The sequence below is a fragment of the Rhinatrema bivittatum genome, chromosome 4 (assembly GCF_901001135.1).
Source record: "Rhinatrema bivittatum chromosome 4, aRhiBiv1.1, whole genome shotgun sequence".
Lineage (NCBI taxonomy): Eukaryota > Metazoa > Chordata > Amphibia > Gymnophiona > Rhinatrematidae > Rhinatrema > Rhinatrema bivittatum.
The window spans coordinates 301,360,198-301,383,182 of NC_042618.1; the positions used below are offsets into that span (position 1 = coordinate 301,360,198).

The window sequence follows — 22,985 nt, forward strand, 5'->3', positions numbered from 1 at the left end:
AGGATGTCAGCTATTTCCCAAGACACCCTGCTCCAAAAGCACCTCACTCCCAGGCAGTACCACCACATATGAATATAAATACATTCTCTCTGCTCTCCCTCCAGATGCCAGGTAAATTTTTGAATAGAAGACAGGAGTGCAGTACATCCTATGTAATAGTCTGACCATCAATTATTTACAACGCATATACAGAGAGTTACAATGAGCGGTCCATATATGCACCAAGTTTTACCCTCAAGGGTTACCTCCAAATCGATATTCCATCTTTCCATCAATGATATCGGGGTCATCCGCCCAAATTTTACCGAAAGAATACCCCAATAAATAGCCTGGTTACCCTTAAAATTCAAGTCATGGTCTCCCATATAATTCGCTATCCCATTCAGAGGTCTTCCTGAGCTGGAGAGAACTGTTATATCAGATACAGCTCAACACAGCTGTACATAAGCATGCATTTGTTGCAGGAGGTCAAATTCTTCCCTAAGGGATGAAAAATGTTTATTTATTTATTTAGCATTTTTCTATACCGACCTTCATAGTTAAATACCATATCAGATCGGTTTACATCGAACGGGGATAGACAACTGTAACAAACGGAACAACATTTTTTTATAATCAGAAGGAAAAAACAAAGTTACATTAAACAAGGACTATAAACTTGGAAGCTTGGACAGCTGGAAAATAAAGGCCCGAGTAGGGCGATAACTTAAAACAGGTGAGTCATAATGGAGTCCGGGCTAGTGCAAGCTAGATTATTAGCGAAGGTACTAATGTATATGAAGTAAATAGAGGAGGAGCGCAGTTCCATAGCTCGTGAAACAGGTTGATCGTCTAATGTGTATCCGAAGGATGCGGGAAGGCTTGTCGGAACAGCCAAGTCTTAAGTTTTTTCTTAAATGTTAGGAGGCAAGCTTCCAACCTGAGATCTGCGGGGAGGTTGTTCCAGATGGCTGGGCCTGCTATTGAAAAAGCTCGGTCCCTGGTCGAGATGAGGCGAGTGGCTTTGGTTGGAGGGGCTTGTAGCGCTCCTTTGTAGATTTCTCTAATCGGTCTGTTGGAAGTATGGAGTTTGAAAGGGATTTCAAGGTCAAGATGAAGATGGTTATGGATGGACTTGTGTATCAGGGTGAGTGATTTGTGAAGGACTCTATGGTAGACTGGTAACCAGTGTAGGTTTTGGAGAATGGGAGTAATATGTTCTCTCCGGTTGGTGTTGGTTAAAATTCTGGCCGTGGTGTTTTTGTTTTCATCTGTAGTGGCTTGGTGGTTGAGCTGGGTAGGCCTATGACTAGAGCGCTACAGTAGTCTATTTTAGCAAATATTAAGGATTGAAGAACTGTCCTGAAGTCGTGGAAGTATAGGAGAGGTTTGAGTCTTTTCAACACCTGTAGTCTGTGGAAGCAACCTTTGGTTATAGTGTTGATCATATTCTTTAGATTAAGGCGGTTGTCGAGAATTACCCCCAGATCTCTTACTTGAGTGTGGGTGTGCAGGTAGTTGTGGTGGGACTGTGGAGGGTGGTTGTCTTGGTTGGAGGAGATGAATAGTAGTTCGGTCTTAGCAGCATTGAGGACCAGGTTTAGACTGTTGAGGAGACTGGTGATAGATTGTAGGCAGTTGTTCCAGAGCGATAGAGTTTTGGTGATGGATTCTGTTATGGGAATCAGAATCTGAACATCGTCAGCATAGATGTAGTGAATGAGATTGAGACTTGTTAACAGATGGCAAAGGGGGAGGAGGTAGATATTGAAAAGGGTCAGATTAAATACAATGTCTGAAAAGACCCCTCCTCCCACAACTGAGCCAGTCTCTAAAGGCCGGTGAGAACGTGTGACCCGAAATTCTAGAGTTCCATTAGACAGAGGCCAGAGGGGATAATGTCTCATCTCCCAGACCCAGGTAACTCAAGACCTGGCTCCAAAGTCTAAGTTTATATGCCAAAATAGCATTAGCCCATGTGATCTGCTGTGTAATAGGCAAAATAAATGATAGCATCAAGAGATCTACAATTTCTCCTTGAAGCCGTTCCATCTGAAGCCACGGCACATCAATATATCCAAACCAATACTTTAGACAGGTAAGACAAGTCACCCAATTCTGTGCATTTGCCTACCCATGTGAAAGCCAGTGATCTCAGGATCCTGCCTAATAATCACTGCCAGAGTCTCTATGGCTAAATCAAACAGAAGAGGGGATGGAGGTCAGCTCTGGCGGGTACCAAGTGCAATATTGAAGAATGTTGAGAGAGACCCATTAATTAAGAGATGGGCTCTCAGTGCAGCATACATAGATTTATTGCCTGGATAATAGGCCATAAATCTATCAGAATGACTCACATTAAGAAGTGCAGTAAACAAAAAAGGCCAGGAGAAGCAATCAAAGGACTTTTCCATGTCTAAGGAAAAAAAAAACATTACTTCCACAGTGCTTAGAGAAATGGATGTTATTAAAGAGTCTACACGTAGTTGATGTTGAAAACAGACACTTTACAAGTCTTAACTACAAGATCTTAGCAAATATTTTCAGATCTGAATTTAAGAAACTGGACGATAGGAACTACTGTCCAAAATATCTTTCTCCTTCTTAGGAGTCAATGAAATAGTTGCATCCCCCAGAGTCCCCAATGAGTTATCAGAAAGCCCAGCTGCATAATAGAGTGAAAGCAAAAAAAGGTGAGAAGAATTTTTTTTTTTTAAGAATGTCCACAAGATATCCATCAGGTCCCGGGCATTTCACCCCTGGAAGTTGCTTAACCTCCATTTGGATCTCTAACAAGGCCGCTAGCCTTTCATCTTGATCTCCAGGAAGACGTGGTAGGTTAAGCCAGGTAAGAAAACTCTGAATATCAGGTAAAGATGCAGGAGAGGGATCAGAGTACAGCACAGAAAAATAGTCTAGGAAAAAAACACATTTCATCTCCTCGAGATTAGCCATACAATTACCAGTGGGCACTCGGATGGATGCAGTATGAGATTTACAGGCTTTTTTTTTTTTTTTTTTAATAATTTGATTGTCCCTGGCTCAGAAGATCCAAAACTCAGACCTTTGAAAGATGATCCTAATAAAAAAAAGAGGTAGTTAAAATTAAACCTTTTGCTAATATGCTATCCCTTCTTTCAAAGCTGATAGCCTCGAGTGGGCGTGTCAAGATGGTATGCTGATCAGATGTGCGAATTCTGCCAGGAAAAATAGTGGAAAGTGTTCTAAATATCAAAATCAAAGAACATATAGAAAGACATGGTTTAATGGCACAAAGTCAGCATGGTTTTACCCAAGGCAAGTCTTACCTCACAAATCTGCTTCACTTTTTTGAAGGAGTTAATAAACATGTAGATAAAGGAGAACAGTTGATGTAGTGTACTTGGATTTTCAGAAGGCATATGACAAAGTTCCTCATGAGAGACTTCTACGAAAAGTAAAAAGTGTTATGCCTGTCGGTCGCAGACAGCTGCGACCTCTCATGCTCACCTCTTTTTTCCCCGCTACATCAAGTCTGGGAAGAATGGCAGTTTCTGTCAATCCCCGCCGACGTCTCCGGCACTCCTGGGACAGCGTGGGCGAGCCGACCGCCATCTTGGACCCGGAATTACCTAGGCGTGCGCATGCAAGGGCCTCCTTTGAACATGTCATGGCGGGAACCTCGGGGGTGTCCCCTCCCGATGACGTCAACCCGCTAGTGTATTTAATCTGACCAGCCCTTGCCTTCTTTGAGTTAGCAAGGACTTCCGTCTTGCTGAATCCTCCTCATTCAAGATGGACTTCCTGTTCCTGACTTGGTCTTGGCACCTAAACGCTCCGAGTACCCACTCCTCGGGGGATCACCTGCGTTCCCGGCTATCTGCTCCTCGGAGGGCCTACATGTCTGACTGCTACTAGACCTGCTTTCTCAGGTTTCTCTCTCTCTACTGACTTCTACTACATGAACTACACTGTGTATTCCAGGCGGTGTACCTCGAACCTCTGGCAACTACTGCCTTTCTTCAGTAGAAGCCATTCAGCTTTCCTGCACTGCAGAATATCTACACACCAACCACAGGAGCCACTTCTGGGTTCTGGCATCTCTACCAGTTCTTCAACATCTACTGTACAAACATCCTCGGCATACCCCGCTCCGCAGGCCACTACCGGATCTTCTCAGCTGTGGCCTCACTCTGGATATTCCCCATTGCTCAGGGCTGTACTACTACAACTCCAATTCTGTGGACATTACTTTTCCCTTCCTTCATAATAAAGTCTCTACTTCTAGCTGTGTTCCATGCCACTGAGACTGCACCTGCTAATGGTGAGGCTCACAGGGCTCCTCCCTGTCAGCGGAGACACCTCTCATCTCAGCCCAGAGTTCACATTCTTACATAAACATAACAGATTGCTAACTCCATGGACCCGGCTCAGCTCTCAGCCCTTCAGGCCATCCCTGGTCTGGCCCAGCATCTGGCTGAACAGCAAAGGACATTGGAGACACTGGCTAATGCCTTCAATCAGCTAAGTTCTCGACTGAACACTACATCTCTGCCTGACAAGGCTACTGCCTCTTCACCTGCTGGACCTGTAAGACTTTCTGTGCCCTCGCCTGCACCCACTCATTTTACAGGTGATCCCCTATTATGCAGAGGCTTCCTGAACCACTGCTGTATGCACTTCTCCTTACAGCCTACCTATTTCCCAGACATAGTGTCCAAAACTATGTACATCCTGTCTCTTTTAGACGGGAAAGCCCTGGCCTGGGCTTCACCTCTCAGAGTGTAATGATCCTATCCTCAGTGATTTGATGGGTTTTCTTACCCTATTTCGTTCAGTGTTTGACAATCCCGCTCGTAAGACAGTCGCTGGATCTGCATTCCTACACCTTCAACAAGGTGCCAAACCTCTGACTGACTATGTTATTGAGTTTTAAACCTTGTCTTCCGAGTTACTTTGGGACCTGGGTTGTCTGCGGACTATTTTTCTGGAAGGTCTTAACTATCGCATCAAAGACAAATTAGCAGCCTGTGAGCTCCCTGATACCTTGGACTCCCTCATTGATCTTGCAGGACGAATTGATAGTCGTCTGCGTGAGCGCTCGCAAGAGATAAAGGATCCTAATAAGATGACACCAGGAGTTCCATGCTCTTGTCCTGCTCTGGTTACACAGACCACTTCCATACCCAATATCGAGGAGGAAAACCCATGCAATTAGGCTGCAGCCACCTAACAGCCAAGGAGAGGCGTTATCGTAAAAGATTAGGCCTCTGCATATATTGTGGGCAACCTGGCCATGCAGTCCTCTCCTGTCCTATCTGTCCGGGAAACTCGCAGATCTAGGATCCGCCGGAGGACTCCTCCTAGGGTCTAACTTCTCCATCTCCTCCACTGACTCTTCCAGTCTCCATCATTTTGAATACACTCGAATTCCACACATTAGCCCTAGTGGACTCCGGAGCAGGGGGAAACTTCATACTTAGATAACTCGTAGAGCACCTACAAATTCCCACCGTCCGGACACCTATGCCACTGCTATCATCCATACCCGGCGAGCCACTTCCTGGTGAGGTCACTTATTCTACTCAACCTATTCGTCTCTGCACGGGGTCGCTCCACTCGGAGACCATCTCCTTCCTGGTCTTGGATAAAGCTATACACCCGGTAGTACTTGGAATTCCCTGGTTACAGATGCACTCACCCCACTTTGATTGGAACACTTTGTAACTATCCCAAAGGGGAAGAGACTGCCATGGGAAATGTCTACAAGTAGTCACTCCCATGCCGTGCCTAACCACTGCCACCTCCCTTCCGGGCGTACCTCAGTAATATTCATCCTACCAGGACATTATCTATTGACTGCACCATCAATTTAGTACCTAATTCTGAACCTCCCAGAGGAAGGGTGTACCCACTTTCTTTGTCAGAGGCTCAGGCTATGTCAGCCTATATTCAAGAGAACTTGGTGAAGGGCTTCATTAGGCCTTCTAAATCTCCAGCCGGGGCCGGATTCTTTTTTGTGGGTAAGAAGGATGGATCCTTTCGCCCACGTATAGACTACCACAGATTAAATGAGATCACCATGAAGGACCACTACCCATTGCCACTGACCTCTGAACTCTTTGATGGCTCCAAGGGGCCAAAATATTCACAGAGCTGGACCTCAGAGGGGCAAATAACTTGGTCCGCATACGCCAGGGTGATAAATGGAAAACAGCATTTAATACCTGCGATGGCCATTTTGAATATTTAGTCATGCCCTTCGGCCTTTGCAACGCCCCAGCTGTATTTCAAAACATGATGAATGAAATTTTCAGGGACATGTTGTACAGTTGTGTAGTAGTATATCTTGACGACATACTGGTCTTCTCCCAAAACCTACAGAGCCATCAAGTAGACATTGCCAACGTCCTCCAAAGACTCAGGGATAACCACCTATACGCCAAATTAGAGAAATGTTTTTTCCATCAGGTATCCATTCCATTTCCTGGCTATGTGGTATCCAGCCAGGGACTCCTAATGGACCCGCAAAAGACCAAAAGCATCCGGGACTGGCCCCAACCTACTGGTCTTAAGGCTTTGCGGAGATTTCTCGGATTCACGAACTACTACAGGTCCTTCATTCATCACTATTCCACCTTGACCGCGTGCCTCTTCCAACCACTGCCCGCTCCTAGTGAACCATGGAAACACACTGCCATGGACTTTATAGTTGATTTGCCTTTGTCCAACGGTAATAATACCATCTGGGTCACCATAGACCACTTTTCTAAAAGGGCACATTTTGTGGCACTGCCCGGCTTACCGTCTGCCCCGGAATTAGCAAGGTTGTTCAACCGTTACATATCCTCTCGGACAGAGAGTTTCAGTTTACGGCTAGGTTTTGGAGATCCCTGTGCAAGAAATTTGACATCTCAATGGGTCTTAACATCAGCTTACCACCCACAAGCCAACGGACAGACGGAGAGAACGAACCGCACACTAAAACAATTCCTCCGGGCTTATGTTAATTCCAGACAAAGCGACCGGTCTGAATTGCTCTCCTGGGCTGAATTTGCACTGAATTCACATCAGTCTGCTTCAACTGGGTCATCACCTTTTCAATTAGTTTACGGATGTCAGCTGTTACCTCCACTACCAATACCATTATCCGTAGCTTCTCCTGCAGCCCAGGCATCGGCGCAAGAATTACATCAGTTGTGGGAACACACAAAAGAACTTCTCCAGAAGGCTGGACAACAGGCCAAGAAGTTCTATGATGCCCATCACAGAGCCGCACCACAGTTACAACCCGGCCACAAGGTATGGCCTAGTACCCGCTTCATCCGCCTTAAACTGCCATCAGTTCGATTTGCGCAAAGGTACATAGGACCCTTTTCAGTTCTCCGGTGCCTGGGTCCAGTCACGTACAGTTTGAAGCTACCATCAGCACTCAGAATACATAATGCATTCCATATCTCCTTTCTGAAGCCACTCATCCTGTCAAAATTCTCCAGGAAAACACCGGAACACCAGCCTCTCTCTGCCGAAGAAGACATGTATTCAAGTGGAAGACATCCTTGATTTAAGAAAACACGGCAGACGATGGAAGTATCTTATTTCCTGGGAAGGATTTGGCCCTGAGGAAAATAGTTGGGAGCCTGCATGTAACATCCTCAACAAGGAGTTGATCCAACAGTTCCACAGGTCACATCCTAGGAGGCCGAAACCCCCGGGGAGGGGCCCTAAGAAGGGGGGTACTGTTACACCTGTCACCTCTCATGCTCAGATCTTTTTTTCCCGCTGCATTAAGTCTGGGAAGAGTGGTGGTCTCTGCCAATCCCTGCTGACCTCTCTGGCATTCCTGGGACAGCGTGGGCGATGCTGACCGCCATCTTGGACCCGGAATTACCTAGGCGCGCGCAAGGGCCTCCTCGGACAGGAGGCGGTAACCTCAGGGGCATCCCCTCCCGATGACGTCAACCCACTAATGTATTTAATATGACCAGCCCTTGCCTTCTAATGAGTTAGCAAGGAGTTCCGTCTTGCTGAATCCTCCTCATTCAAGGACTTCCTGTTCCTGACTTGGTCTTGGCATCTAAACGCTCTGAGTACCCGCTCCTTGGGGGGTCTCCTGCATTCCCGGCTACCATCTCCTCGGAGGGCCTACCTGCCTGACTGCTACTAGACCTGCTTCTCAGTTCTCTCTCTCTCCAGGAACCATATATTGTGAGTACCTCTACTGACTTCTACTATACAAACTGTATTGTGGATTCTACGCAGTGTATCTCGAACCTCGGGCCACTACCGCCTTTTTTCAGTAGAAGCCATTCAGCTTTCCTGCACTGCAGAATATCTACACACCAACCACAGGAGCCACTTCTAGGTTCCAGCATCTCTACCAGTTCTTTAACATCTACTGTACAGACATCCTCAGCATACCCCGCTCCACGTGCCACTACCGGATCTGTATTCCTGAGGTGCCTACACTCGTCAAAGGGGATCCCTGGCGTACCCTGCTCCACGGGCCACTACCGGATCTTCTCAGCTGTGGCCTCACTCTGGGTAGTTCCCATTGCTCAGGACTGTACTACTACATCTCCAATTCTGTAGACATTACTTTTCCCTTCCTTCATAATAAAGTCTCTGCTTCTAGCTGTGTTCCACGCCACTGAGATTGTGCCTGCTGATGGTGAGGCTCACAAGGCTCCTCTCCCTGTGGGCGGAGACACCTCTCATCTCAGCCCAGGGTCACATTCTTACATAAACATAACAAAAAGTCATGGGATAGGTGGTGATGTCCTTTCGTGGATTACAAACTGGCAAAAAGACAGGAAACAGAGAGTAGGATTAAATGGACAATTTTCTCAGTGGAAGGGAGTGGGCAGTGGAGTGCCTCAGGGATCTGTATTGGGATCTGTGCTTTTCAATATGTTTATAAATGATCTGGAAAGGAATACGACGAGGGAGGTAATCAAATTTGCAGATTTTCGTCTTGCTAGCTCACCTTCATTGTTTGGATTGGGTTTTTTCCTTCCTATAATTTTGTGGTTTTGGAGCAGGGTGCACACCAAAGATACTGGTGATATTGGGGTTGATACAATTTATTTTCCTTTGAGTACTCAAGGGTAAAAATACCCTTCAAATGTTTGTCTGCTTAACTGCTCTCCCACACATATCTCGGACTTCATATTCCAATATAATCTATTAAAGTACATTGGTTTCAGTGCCAACAATCCATTACCATTGTTGGTCTTGCATTGCTTGATTTAATAGAGGAAAACTGCAAGTTTATTGTTATGTGAAATATTACATCATTTGTTGGTATCCTATGTTCACTAATTTGTTTTTCTCTTTCACTATTCTGGCTGGATTTACTGCCTACTTACAGAATACTAATAAAGGGTTATTTACTGTTTTATTCTAGTGTGATGATTGTATCTGGTCTGTTGTGCCAAAAGTGCAAGGTTATTTGGGAAGGGCACTGGATGTGGTATCAGGGTGACAGGGACATTGTCTCTGCCTCACTCAAGTAAACAAACCCAAAGATAAATCACACTGGTAAATATATCTTTTCATGCAGTACCCCAAACCCTAAACATATGGTTAACTCATAATCTGGACAAAGGGTAGGGGAATCACATATATAATTACTATTAGCAAGAAAGTTTGCTGCTGCATCCTTGACTTGTTGCAGACTCTTTAGCTTTGTTTGAAGTAGTCTAACATATAAAGCATTGCAGTAATCTATAGGAGATACTACTAATGCCTGTATCAGGGTAGCTAAATCAATTGAGTGAAGTAGAGAGGACCCTAAATTGTGAATGGAAAGTTATAGATTAACTAGAATCTATGGTATTGCATAAAAAGCAGACTGGATGGGTCCCCACCATCATATTCTGTGTTTCTGCGTGATAGAATATTCATGATAACCATGTCTGAAAAGAGTGGCACGTACTATACCACATATGGTATTATATTTCATGTACAGTTTGAAACACTTTGGGCTTGATTTATCAAGGGTTTACTTAAAGAAACAGAATGGACGAAAACCTTTTTTCTTTTAAGTAACATTCTTCAGTTGATTAATGAACAAAAGATAAACAAAGAATCTGACAGAAAACAACAAGTACAAAGCCCATCTACTCTTTCCTTTTCTAGTACCTATTCCAAAACTGCATATCCAATTTGCTCTACAACGTTACAATCTTTCCTCCACCAGTAAGATCCTCTGTGCTTGTCCCATATTTTCTTAATTCTGATAGTGTTTTAACTTTTCTACATTTTATAAGGCTGTTCCATGCATCTTTGATCCTATGAAGAAATGCTAGTTAGTATATATCAACAAGTCGATGCACTCAAGCGGAAGTTAGTTTTCCAATGACTTCTGTTTCCAGCAAGACATCTATACATTTAGGAATAGGAATAATTCCTAATACCATGTTTGAGTTAGACGTTGTCTTTTGGCTATCTATTTTTATTTCTTCTTCCTTTATAAAGGCTATTTAAAAGTTTTATTTAAAACATTAAGACATTTAGACATTTATAACTCAGTGTATTTGTCTAATATATTTCTCTATTTAACTTTTGTTTAAAAAGTTCTATTTATCTGTTTGTTCAAAAAGTTATTTGTTATATGTAATTGCTCCCAAGCAAATCTTTCAATAGTTCTCTGTAAACCGATTTGATTTGCATATAATGTAAGAAGACCGGTATATAAAAAAAACATAAATAAAAAAAAAACATAAATATATGACTAACTATATCACTTCAACCTTATTTCATGATCCCTTGTTCTAGAATTTCCTTTCCTCTGAAAAATGTTTACATCTTATTGATTATTTAAATCAGCAGTATCTGAAAGTTTCTTATAATCGCTCAGGTTGCCCCTCTTCTCTGAAATATACATATGAAGACCCTTAACTCTCACCTCATATTAATATAACAGTAATACCATACTAAATAAGCATGAGCTTTTTCTCCCCCTGTATAGATACTGCAAGCATTTCTATACTTGCCTAAACTTATTGCTTTATCTTTTTTTTTTTTTTGAGTCCGTGAATCCTATCTTTTAATTCACTGCTTGCTAATTTTGAAAGGTCCTTCATTATCAAGACAGTTGTAAAATAAATAATCACATAAAGGTTTATTAGTGATATTTAATTGTATACCAAGCATAAATCATATTTTCCTGATGTGGTTCATCTCCAGTGTACAGTAATGTCAATTTATTTCAAGCTTTACACTTCTGACTTACAGCCATGTATGGTCTACAGCCCGCATCTCTAGTCTTGGCAATGGAATCCACCAGTTGTCCACTAATGCCAAAGTCACATAGTTTGATATTTCCATTCCTGTCCAGAAGAATATTGGAAGGTTTGATGTCTGTAAGAAAAGATGATTTGGTAGGTGTTAATAATAATAGTCCAAAATTACAATTCTATGGCACTCAGGTATGGATAGCTCAAAAATATCTTACAAAAACTCTTACTTGCTAAAGCCTTAAAATTAATCTGCTTTCAGTTTGCTAAAACTGTTACACTCCACCTTAGCTGAAATTAGGGGATTTTATTAAATATTCACCCACTTAAATTTAAGTGCTTTATATTACTTCCAAACATTCATCAGGGTGTGACCAATGAGACTTCAAATGTAATGAAGATTAGCGTGCTAGTGACTGTCAATAACAGTAATTGTTAAGTAGGGCTACAGGACACAAACACAGTTCTCGTCTGTATTTCAATGCAAGGGTTTTTATTCACTGGCATATTATTTCTATATTTAAAAGCACAGGTTTCTTTTATCTTCAACTTAAACATAGCACTAAATGTGAATACGTAGCGCTAAACATGAACAGAATTATATTTCAGTGATACTGAGTAGAATATAAAGTGGCAGGAGGTAAGGGTGTGGCTTTGAAATAGCAAGCTTTCAAGAGTAAGCTGCTGATTAATATTGATCATAAGGTCTCCAGTATAGAGATAGATATGTTATTTAGTTGACTGGGAGGTGGGGAGGTGGGGAGAGGGTAAGAATAAATGTTCTCTAATACCAGATCATTTAGAAATAAATCTCAGATCAGCCAAGATTAAATAAGTAATTCCATATCTTTAAACTGCTGCCTGGATAGGGATGCTGTTTTCCACTATACTTTAAAGATCCAAAAATTAAGGGCACTGGACTTGAAAAATCAGCATTTTCCTTTTGCAATCACTTTAAAGAAAATAGTGGTAGACTGTGGGGAAACAGCCTTACCAATAAAGATATTCAAAAGCAAGACAGTGTGAAAGCCAATCAGCATACAGTCTATAATTTTATTTTTTATCAGAAGTTTTTGGCCAATTGGAAATGGAGAATAAATGCTAAGAACAAGCATTTCCTCCAATTGGGAGGGAGATAATAGAAGGAGAGAAGAGTGTTCATCAAGCACTGGACAGAGGGAGCTGGGAGGAAAAGGGAGAATGGAACCGCATAGAAATTACAGTGTTCTAAGTGCAATAAACAGCTTCTGAGAAAGAAGCCAGCATTGCTACTCTCCAGTAACAGTATTAAAGAACCCTAAGTTCAGGAGGACCAGCTTGATAAGGCTCCCAATTGACTGGAATAAATGGTGGTGTATTTTTTTGGTTCCCCAGAAGCACAACTAAAGGAAGAATGAATGAAGTAGTGTCTAGAAAGGTCTAACTTCCCCATCAGGATTTACGGTGTCTATCTGTAAAGCTCAATTAGCTTCAATGAAGAAAGGCTCATCCTCTTTACAATATTCAGGAATTAATTCCCCATTATCACAGAAAAACCAAAAGTCAAGGATAAAGAGATTTACAGTGGGCTCAGGCAGGATAAGACCTGTGACTCACAGGTCTTATCCTGCCTGACAGCTGTGCAACTCACAAGTCTACCCCCCGCCCCCCATTCACACAGGGCATTAAGGAAATCAAACTCAATAAACAACAAGATTACAGAGGGCTCTGGTAGAATTGAACCTCTGATGCAGAGACACACACTGTATCAAGTGCAACAAGTACAAAAAGCCTTCTCTGTATTAAATACTGAAGAGGTTCTTGAGAAAAAGATTGAAGTGTTATCTGAAAAGAAAGAAGAAACCCAATGCATACAGGAATTCCAGATCAGTAACCAAAGGAAAAAGCTCATTGTGCTGGATGAATCTGTCAAAGGCACTAATCTTTTCCCTTGCACAAATGCAAAGGGAAAGGGAGAAGTGGATAACAAAACTCAAGTAAAGTCACAAAAGGAGTCAAGAACAGCAGTAACCTGAACGAGGAAAGCTGGAAAGCTATGAGCACAAATGCTCATAGTCTGGGCAATAAAATCCCAGATCTGCAAGCCCTAATGGTGGAGACGGACTTGGACACTGTTGCTGTCACGGAGACTTGGTTCACGGAATCTCATGACTGGAATACGGCAATACCGGGGTATAACTTGTTAAAGAAGGACAGAGAGGATAGGAAAGGGGGAGGAGTGGCTCTTTATATCAGAAACAATATCCAAGTATCTGAGCTGCAAGGAAGATGGGGCAATGAAGAAGCACTATTGGTCAACCCAAAAAAAGATGGGACATCTATTTTTATTGGAGTGGTTTACAGGCCTCCAAACCTAAAGGAAGAGCCTGACAGAGATCTGGTTGAAGACATCCAAAAGATGGGAAAGAAGGGAGAAGTGGTGATTGTTGGAGACTTTAATTTGCCGGATGTAGACTGGAGAATCCCATCTGCAGAATCTAACAATAGTAGAGAAACAGTGGATGCTCTGCAAGGAGCTTTGTTCAAATAAATGGTAACGGAACCCACAAGAGAGGGAGCTATACTAGATTTAGTGCTCACTAATGGAGATAATGTCTCTGATGTCCAGGTGGGCGCCCACCTCAGCACCAGTGATCATCAAACGGTATGGATTAATATCACAAAAAGGATACGGAAAAGAAGCACAGGGACCCAAGTTTTGCAGTTCAAAAACACAGACTTTGATGAAACGGGGAAGTACCTGGAGGAAGAACTAGTAGGCTAGGAGAACGAGAGAGATGTGGAACAGTGGACCAAACTAAAAGGATTGATAAAGCAACAAGGAAGGCTGTCTAACCAAGCCGTGGAGGCAACAAGCACAACAATAGTGCCAGTCAATGTGCCAGTCAATGTTGTGCTGTAGTCAGTTAACAATATTCCTTGTTATAAGTTACTTGTAAACAATATTCCTTGTTATAAGTTACTTGTAAACCGGCACGATGTGCAAACGGTTGCCGGTATATAAAATAAAATAAATAAATAAAATAAATAAATAAAATAAATATTCACGGCAATATTGTTAACTGACTACAGCACAACATTGACTGGCACTATGATCCAGAGACCATCCGATGCCTCTCATTTACATTCTATCTGAACATTCAAGAATTTTTATTTGATGAAGTTGAGCCCCTGACGCAGCCCCATTGTAAGAGGGCGAAACTCGGCCTGAGTCGGACTTTTTTTTAAAGATATTTGTTTCCACAATAAAGAATCCAAAATTTGGACATTTTGGCTTCTAATTCTCAACTTGTTGCTAAACTAAAAGGAGCAATTACCAAGGCAACTAATCTATATGTTAGAAAAGTAAAGAAACGCAAAAGAAAAATGAACCTATCTGGTTCTCCAAGGAGGTGGCTGACAAAATAAAGGCTAAAAGAACAGCATTCAAGAAATATAAAGGATCCCAAAGGGAGGAGCACAAAGAAGAATATCTGGTAGAACTGAGGAAGACAAAAAGTAATCAAGACAGCAAAAAGTCAAGCGGAAGAAAGGATTGCTAAAGAGGTAAAGAGAGGTGACAAAACATTTTTCAGATACATCAGTGAAAGGAGAAAAGTTCAAAGTGGTATAGTGAAATTGAAAGGTGAAAAGGATCAATGTGTGGAGGGAGACGAAGAAATGGCAGAAATATTAAACGAATACTTCAGTTCTGTGTTCACTAAAGACGACCCTGGAGAAGGACCGTCGCTAGTTAACAAGAAACTAGAGGGGAATGGAGTAGATGTAACTCCATTTACAGTAGAGAATGTATGGGAAGAGCTGGGGAAACTGAAAGTGGACAAAGCCATGGGGGGGCCTGATGAGGTTCATCCCAGGATACTGAGGGACCTCAGAGATGTGCTGGCGGGTCCACTGTGTGACCTGTTCAATAGATCCCTAGAAACGGGAGTGGTGCCGAGTGACTGGAGAAGAGCGGTAATGATCCCGCTTCACAAGAGTGGAAACAGAGAAGAGGCTGGTAACTACAGACCGGTTAGCCTCACCTCGGTGGTGGGAAAAGTAAGAGAGTCGCTGTTAAAAGAAGGAATAGTGAACTATCTACAGTCGGGAGAATTGCTGGACCAGAGGCAGCATGGATTCACCAGGGGAAGATCCTGTCAGACAAATCTGATAGGCTTTTTTGACTGGGTAACCAAGGAATTGGATCAAGGAAGAGCACTCAATGTCATCTACTTGGACTTCAGCAAAGCTTTTGATACGGTTCCGCACAGAAGACTGGTGAATAAAATAAGAAGCTTAGGAGTGAGTGCCAAGGTGGTGGCCTGGATTGTAAACTGGTTGACGGACAGAAGACAATGTGTGATGGTAAATGGAACTTACTTTGAAGAGAGTGGTGTTGAGCGGAGTGCCGCAAGGGTCGGTGTTGGGACAGGTCCTGTTCAATATCTTTGTGAGCAACATTGCGGACGGGATAGAAGGTAAGGTTTGTCTTTTTGCGGATGACACTAAGTTCTGCAACAGAGTGGACAAGCCGGAAGGAGTGGAGAGAATGAGACGGAATTTAAGGAAACTGGAAGAGTGGTCGAAGATATGGCAGCTGAGATTCAATGCCAAGAAGTGCAGAATCATGCATATGGGGTGTAGAAATCCGAATGAACTGTATTCGATGGGGGGGAGAAGGGCTGATGTACCCAGGGCAGGAGAGAGACCTTGGGGTAATAGTGTCTAATGATCTGAAGTCGGCGAAACAATGTGACAAGGCGATAGCTAAAGCCAGAACAATGCTGGGCTGCATAGAGAGAGGAATATAGAGTAAGAAAAGGGAAGTGATTATCCCCTTGTACAGGTCCTTGGTGAGACCTCACCTGGAGTACTGTGTTCAGTTCTGGAGACCGTATCTCTGAAGGGACAGAGACAGGATGGAGGCGGTCCAGAGAAGGGCAACCAAAAAGGTGGAGGGTCTTCATCAAATGACTTATGAGGAGAGATTGAAGAATCTAAATATGTACACCCTGGAGGAAAGAAGGGGCAGGGGTGATATGATACAGACTTTCAGATACTTGAAAGGTTTTAATGATTCAAAGAAATGACAAACCTTTTCCGTTGCAAAAAATCAGCAGAACCAGGGGTCACGATTTAAAACTCCAGGGAGGAAGACTCAGAACCAATGTCAGGAAGTATTTCTTCACGGAGAGGGTGGTGGATGCTTGGAATGCCCTTCCGGAGGAAGTGGTGAAGACCAAAACTGTGAAGGATTTCAAAGGGGCGTGGGATAAATACTGTGGATCAATAAAGTCTAGAGGATGTGAATGAAGAGAAGAGGCATGGGGGTGGCTTGCAGGAATGACGACTACTACCTGGAGATGAATATCCTTAATCAATAAACATACACACGGTTAATGTGACTCCAACATTATTCTATGCTTCAATGGCAAGAGGAAATGTGGAAAAAAGGATTTGCATCCTCATAAAAGCAGGGGAGTAGCTTGCTTGTTACGGTGGTTACTAATTCAAACCAAAAATGCATGACACTTCACTTTCAATCATATCCAGCATAGCTCTCTGCTTCAACTGCAGGGGGAATGAAGAAAAGATGTTTTATATTCAGACACCTACCAACAAGGACTGAATTACATAGTCTGCGTAAAACAAATAAGCATGGGTGTAGCTTGCTTGTTACGGCGATTACTACCCCAAATCAAGCCTGATACTTGACTTTGAATACATATCCAGCGCAGCTCACTGCTTCAATGGCAGGGGGAATGAAAGGAGGATTTATATTCAAACAACCACAAAGACTGAATTCACAGGCTGGATAAACAAGCGTAGGAGTAGCTGGCTTATTACAGCGGTTACTACCCCAAACCAATTAGCTGGATACTTCACTCAGATGCAACTCCAGCACTGCTATCTACGATGGCGGAGATGGAAGGAAAATAGAACCAAAAAAGTTATTTAAAGGGACAAGAGTAACAGAAAAGTATGAAAGAAAAAAAAGTATGAAAGCTTGCTGGGCAGACTGGATGGACCATTTGGTCTTCTTCTACCGTCATTTTTATGTTTCTATGTACTTCCCTGCCAGCTAAAATGCCCCAGGATTCATGGGACTGAAACAAACTAAAGAATTAAAACAGGATAGCTCCTAAGAGGGAGCACATATTACGTGAACTCTTTAAGACAGCTTTCACCATATATTTGAGAACTTTTAACACGCAATAAAAGAAACAAAATAACCTATAAGTGCACTACAGAAATAAATCTCCAACATTTAATTTTTTTCCATTTTTGGGTTTTGTTTTCCCACAAAGTTTTTCAACTCGTATTATTTATGATTTGAATTTTAAAAAAATATTTTCTTACCAGAGACTATTATATTTACTTAGATATTTTGCTGTATATATGAAACAGACTGCTGTTGATGGTATTGATATGACTGATACTGATTCAGTAAAGTTGTTGAGTTTTCCCACCTTTAAGAGTTCCTTGATCTTTTATTTTTGGAAAGGCAGGGAGGTGGGAGGAAATACCTGAATGCGTATATTGATTATTGGTGTGACTGGTGTAAATAAAACAGAACATATGTGAAAGGTGAATCCCTGAGGATCTGGACAGAAGGATGGACCTAACGATGTGTTTAGTTTCTTCTGACAAAGAATATATGTTGTCTGCTATACTTGCAATATATATTTTATGTAATTCATTTTTGCATCTGATCCCCCTCATATGCAGCCTTTATACCAGGAATGAGGGTTACTTTAATCTCTATATTACTGATACCTGTCTTCAGGAGGAGAGGAATTGTTAGGGTTTAACTTTGCCTCCCTGACTATCCATAAATTCAATAGATGAGGGTATATCTGGTCTGGTAAGAGGTGTGGGCATTGTTTTTCATGTGAGTCTGGCATTGAGGGATTTACATATTAGACAAGTGGGGGATTGTGAAGGTTTACATATTTAAATTGTAAATTGTAATAAGGAGTAATCGTATTGCTAATGTTCTCTGAGTTCACTTACTCTTTTATGTAATGGTTGTTGATAATGTAAACCGGAGTGAAGGCAGCTAGCTATACCTCGGTATAAAAAAAGCTTTAAATAAATAAATAAATAAATAAATAAATAAATAAATAAATAAAATAAATATGGTTTCTGATTTATTACATTTGGTTACTGTGCCCTAATTTTGGAGGTGGTGCAACATGTCTTGAGTATTAAATGAAGGTGATTTTGACTTATTTTATTTATTTGTCGTGTTTTGTATACCGTCATTTGGTTTCGTCATCAGAACGGTTTACAGCGTTTGGTTAGTGAATTAGTTAAATAACATTACAGCATATTTTTATTACATCAGTTTACAGTTTCGTGATAAGTTGTGGGTTAGTTGCTATAACATGTGCTAATACACGTAGGGTGGGGTTACAGGGTGAGGCAATTAGGTAGGAAAGTAACTGGGATAAGTCAAACAAGTAGGTTAGTGAAACAGGCTTTCAAGGTTAAGGCGTTTAAGAAAGCACTGAAGACTTGGCTCTTCGAGCAGGCCTACACAGACCATTTAGAGGAAAGAAGTAGTTAGAACGAATAAGCGATTATTCTTAAGTTGTTTTTTTTTTATTTGTCCTTTTATTAATTTTATTTTGTTTAAATATCTTATTGTATTTTAACTACCAGAATTTATTGTTGCTTTTATGATTCTATAATTCTATGATGTGAACCGTTGTGATGTTTCTTGCGAATGAAGGTATACAAAAGTTTTAAATAAATAAAATAAATGTTGTTGGATATGCGTTTTGGGTTAGTTAAAATCAATGTTTGAGGTTCGAGTGGTCGTAGGTATGTTGTTGATCATGGGATGGACGGTTGTTTCTTGATGCTGGTGTGCGTCGGTGTCTGGCAGTGCGGTTGATGGTGTGAGTTTGCGTAGGCTTGAGTTCTTATTTTGGTTGGGTGTGAGTTCCATAGTGAGGGGGTGGCAATGGATATAGCTCTCTCACGGGTTGTAATTCTCTCACGGCATGAAGATAACAGCAATGCTGGTTTGGTTAGAGAATTCGAATTTATGGAGATTTTGGTTTTAGAGCAATTAATAACTATCCCCTACTCATGCAGCAGAGCACACATTGAACTTGATTTTTGTTGGCCCAAGATCTGAACAGGTTAGGGCTATGAAACCCTCTCCTAGTCTGATCATTTTTAATTAACTTTATAATGAAGAATAACACAATCAGGAATGTGAGAGACCAGAGGGCCCGTTCTGATGCTTTAATAAAGGTGGATTATTTTTAGGGATGTGCAGGGAAAAAAAATTGTTTTTGTTTTTCGGTTAGTTTTAGGGAGGTTTTTTTCCCCACTGATTTCTGGATGTGGATTGCTTGATTTGTTTCATTTGGAAAAAACAAATCAAGCAAAAAAACAAAAAACCAAACCAAACCCACAAAACCCTCAAATGGCCAAAAAACAAAAACCCTCCCACCCTCCCAGAAAAATGCCAAAGCCAGGATTCCCCCTCACCTGCACTTACCTGGTTTGGTGGGGATCTGCAGGCTCAGACTAGGCCAAAGCCTTGGATTCACAAAACAAGATGGTAAACAGTCCAGAAAAGCCACGGAAATGGAGAAACAAATACTAGACCGATGCCTTGGAAAAGATGAATTCATTTATTGTTGAACATGCAATAAATGAATTAATCTTTTCCAAGGCATCGGTCTAGTTTTTGTTTCTCCATTTCCAAAGCCTTGGATTTGCATAAGAAAAAGTTGCAGCAAATAGATGCATAGGCTGAGGCTACAGATCGCTGTAGCCTTGGCCTACGCAAGGCCAAAGCTTTGGCCTAGTCCTAAGCTCGATGTCTGGGCCTTGGCTGGAGCCTGGACCCAAGCCCGACTCCTCAGCCTGGCCCTGGAACCTCAGCTGGACTCAGGTTCATCGCTGCAACCCGAATGAGAAGCTGGATACTGACACCAAGGCCTTGGCTGTGGACTGGACCCAGAGCGGAGACTGTGACCCAAACTGGAGGCCTGGTCATGATGCCGGGGCCTAGGTCCGGACTGAGGCCCAATGCCGTGACCTGACCCCAACACCGGGGCCTCGGCCTAAGCCAGAGTATATGCCCAGACCTGACCCGGACGCAGATTCCTGATGCCTGGGCCTCGGCCCCCAGGCCTGGGAGCTCCTCTTCACACATTCTCTTCTTTTTTTGTTCGCAAGCACAATGATGGCTGGGGTCTCCTGGGGTCATGCCGGAGTTAATTAACTCTGGTGCATTCACCCAGTGGACGTGCCATTTTGAAGTACGGCAACAATTGCTGGTGCAAACCCAGTAGACACCATTATTGTGCTTGCGAGCGAAGAAAGAAGAGGACGCATAAAGAGGAGCTCCAAGGTCTGGGCTGAAGCCTAGGCATTGGGACCCAGCCTCCAGTCGGGTCGTAGCATCAAGCCTGGGTCTGGGCCTTGGCATTGGGACCCTTGGTGTTGGGTCACTGTGTCAAGCCTGGGTCGAGGCCCTGGCTTTGGAACCTAGCCTCCGGGTTCAGTCACAGCATTGGGCCTAGGTCCAGGCCCTGGCGTTGGAGCTCGATGGATCAGGTAAGGTTTTTTTTTGTTTTGTTTTTTTTTTTAATTTTCAATGGTCTCAGCCAAGGCCCCGGCTTCGGGCTTCTGCCAAGACCCTGGTGTTGCGCTCCCATGCTCGAGTGTAACGCCTTGGCCCGAAGCCAGGGTCTTGCCTAGGGCATAAGCCGCAGCTCCTGCTTTGGGCCTAGGCCTATGCTGTAGGCAAGGCTCTGGCTTTGGGCCTAGACCTAAGCCCAACGCACGTGTTTAAAATGAAACAAATACGTTTTGTTTCATTTGGGGAGCCCCCGATTCGGTTCAGGACCGCCCAAATGAAATGAATTATTCGTTACATTTTGAACTTTCATTTTACAATAATGCATATCCCTAATGATTTTATCAAAGGGGGGAATGATTTTTTATTTTTTGGTTGCACTTTGGAATAAAATTGCAGGAAAGCATCAATAGTAGAGATGATTACCTGTAATTGGTATTCTCCGCTGACAGCAGAAAAAGTTAGTCACACAAATGGGTGGTATATCCTGACAGCGCCAGGATGGAGCACTCTCTCATATTGCTCAGAGAAACTTTAAAATTTTCTGAGCATATGCAAAATTTCCCACGCTGCCGACACCATGCAAATCTTTTAAACTCCTTTACAGCTTCAAATAAACGGGGAGCAGGGAAGAGGGACATATTGTGTGGCTGATTTGTTCTTCTGTCCATGGTATACACTCATTACAAGAAAGCAATTTCACTTTCTCCGTGGACAAGCAAACAGTTACACAAGTGGGGGCTTCCAAGCTCAGGGACACATAACAGAAAGAAAAACTAAGCAATGTAAGTTTTGTAGCCTGTTAAAGGATTGTGTGTTAGTTGAAACTATTACTTTAACAAGTTGTGTAATACTGCCATCCGAAACTACACTATGAGAATCTTCATCCAAACATTATGCAGCCATAGATACAATCTTCCAATCTTACTTTCACACCACTTGTCCTAGTCACTGGGCAGGGGAGTCTTCTGGAAAAATAATCTCTTGCCACTTGGGATAATAGTCTCAGAACTGCAGAGTCCAGTAATGGTGTTCAAATTAAAAGTTAACTTGCGCTTGAAAACAAGGATCCAAGCAAAGATAGAAAAAATTAGAAATATCAGCAGAATCAAAACAAAAAACATCATAGCCTATTTATCCATGGTAAAAGCCCTGAAAAGTCTCCTCATACCTGCACCAGCATCCACCTACAAAATTCCTTCCCCTTGGAGGGTAGGATAGTCTCTGTAGTTCCAGCATGAACAAGGGCTGTAAAAAAGGTGACAAAAACTCCTTGTTCAAAATGATATTCCAAGATAGTTCTCAAAAAGGGACAACTCAAAAATCCTTCTTCCACAGTCTCAAAGTCTTCACTAGTAGCAAAGATTAAAAAAAAAAAAATCTCAGACCCAGATACCAGAGTTAGCCCTTCCTTCAGAATCTGAAGGTCTAGAAAACAAACAAATCTTTCACCTTCTCTTCTGGTCAATCCACTCTACAAGCAGCAAAGACCACCTCGATCACTCTCTCTTGGGGAGAAACAATGACTCAGATCACATTTTCGGGGGGGGGGAGAATTTTATCCCTCAACCATATCACACAAAAAGGTGGGAATAAAGCAAGGAGAGTACACCACAAATGCAAAACTTCTCTGGAATAAAATATAGGGAAAAATATTAGTGAAGACAAAGCTGGGTCACATATACATTTTAATACTGCCTGTAATTCCTCTGAAACTTGAGATTCCTCTGAAAGTTTAATAGAAAGCATCTCTGACACTTTTTGTAAAAGAGAACATAAGAAATTGCCATGCTGGGTCAGACCAAGGATCCATCAAGCCCCGTATCCTGTTTCCAACAGAGGCCAAACCAGGCCACAAGAACCTAGCATGAACCCAAATACTAAAAAGATCCCATGCTACTGATGCCAGTAATAGCAGAGGCCATTCCCTAAGTCAACTTGATTAATAGCAGTTTATGAATTTCTCCTCCAAGAACTTATTGAAACCTTTTTTTAAACCCAGCTACACTAACTGCATTAACCACATCCTCTGGCAACAAATTCCAGAGCTTAACTGTGCGTTGAGTGAAAAAGAATTTTCTCCGATTGGTCTTAAATGTGCTACTTGCTAACTTCATGAAGTGCCCCCTAGTCCTTCTATTATCCGAAAGTGTAAAAAACTGATTCACATCTATTTGTTCAAGACCTTTCATTATTTTAAA

At 42.3% G+C, this 22,985-nt stretch overlaps 1 protein-coding gene across 3 annotated transcripts in view; it reads right to left on the minus strand.

Annotated features, from left to right (window-relative positions):
• Positions 1-22,985, minus strand: part of MAP2K4 (mitogen-activated protein kinase kinase 4) — a 389,322-nt gene that overhangs the window by 79,336 nt on the left and 287,001 nt on the right. For all 3 annotated transcript variants that reach the window (XR_003856494.1, XM_029600229.1, XM_029600228.1), the window contains one exon: positions 11,195-11,322. Coding sequence is in view for 2 of the 3 variants with exons in the window: in XM_029600229.1 (XP_029456089.1) it covers positions 11,195-11,322 (128 nt within the window). In the remaining variant the exon portion in view is untranslated. The remainder of the gene's footprint in view (positions 1-11,194; positions 11,323-22,985) is intronic.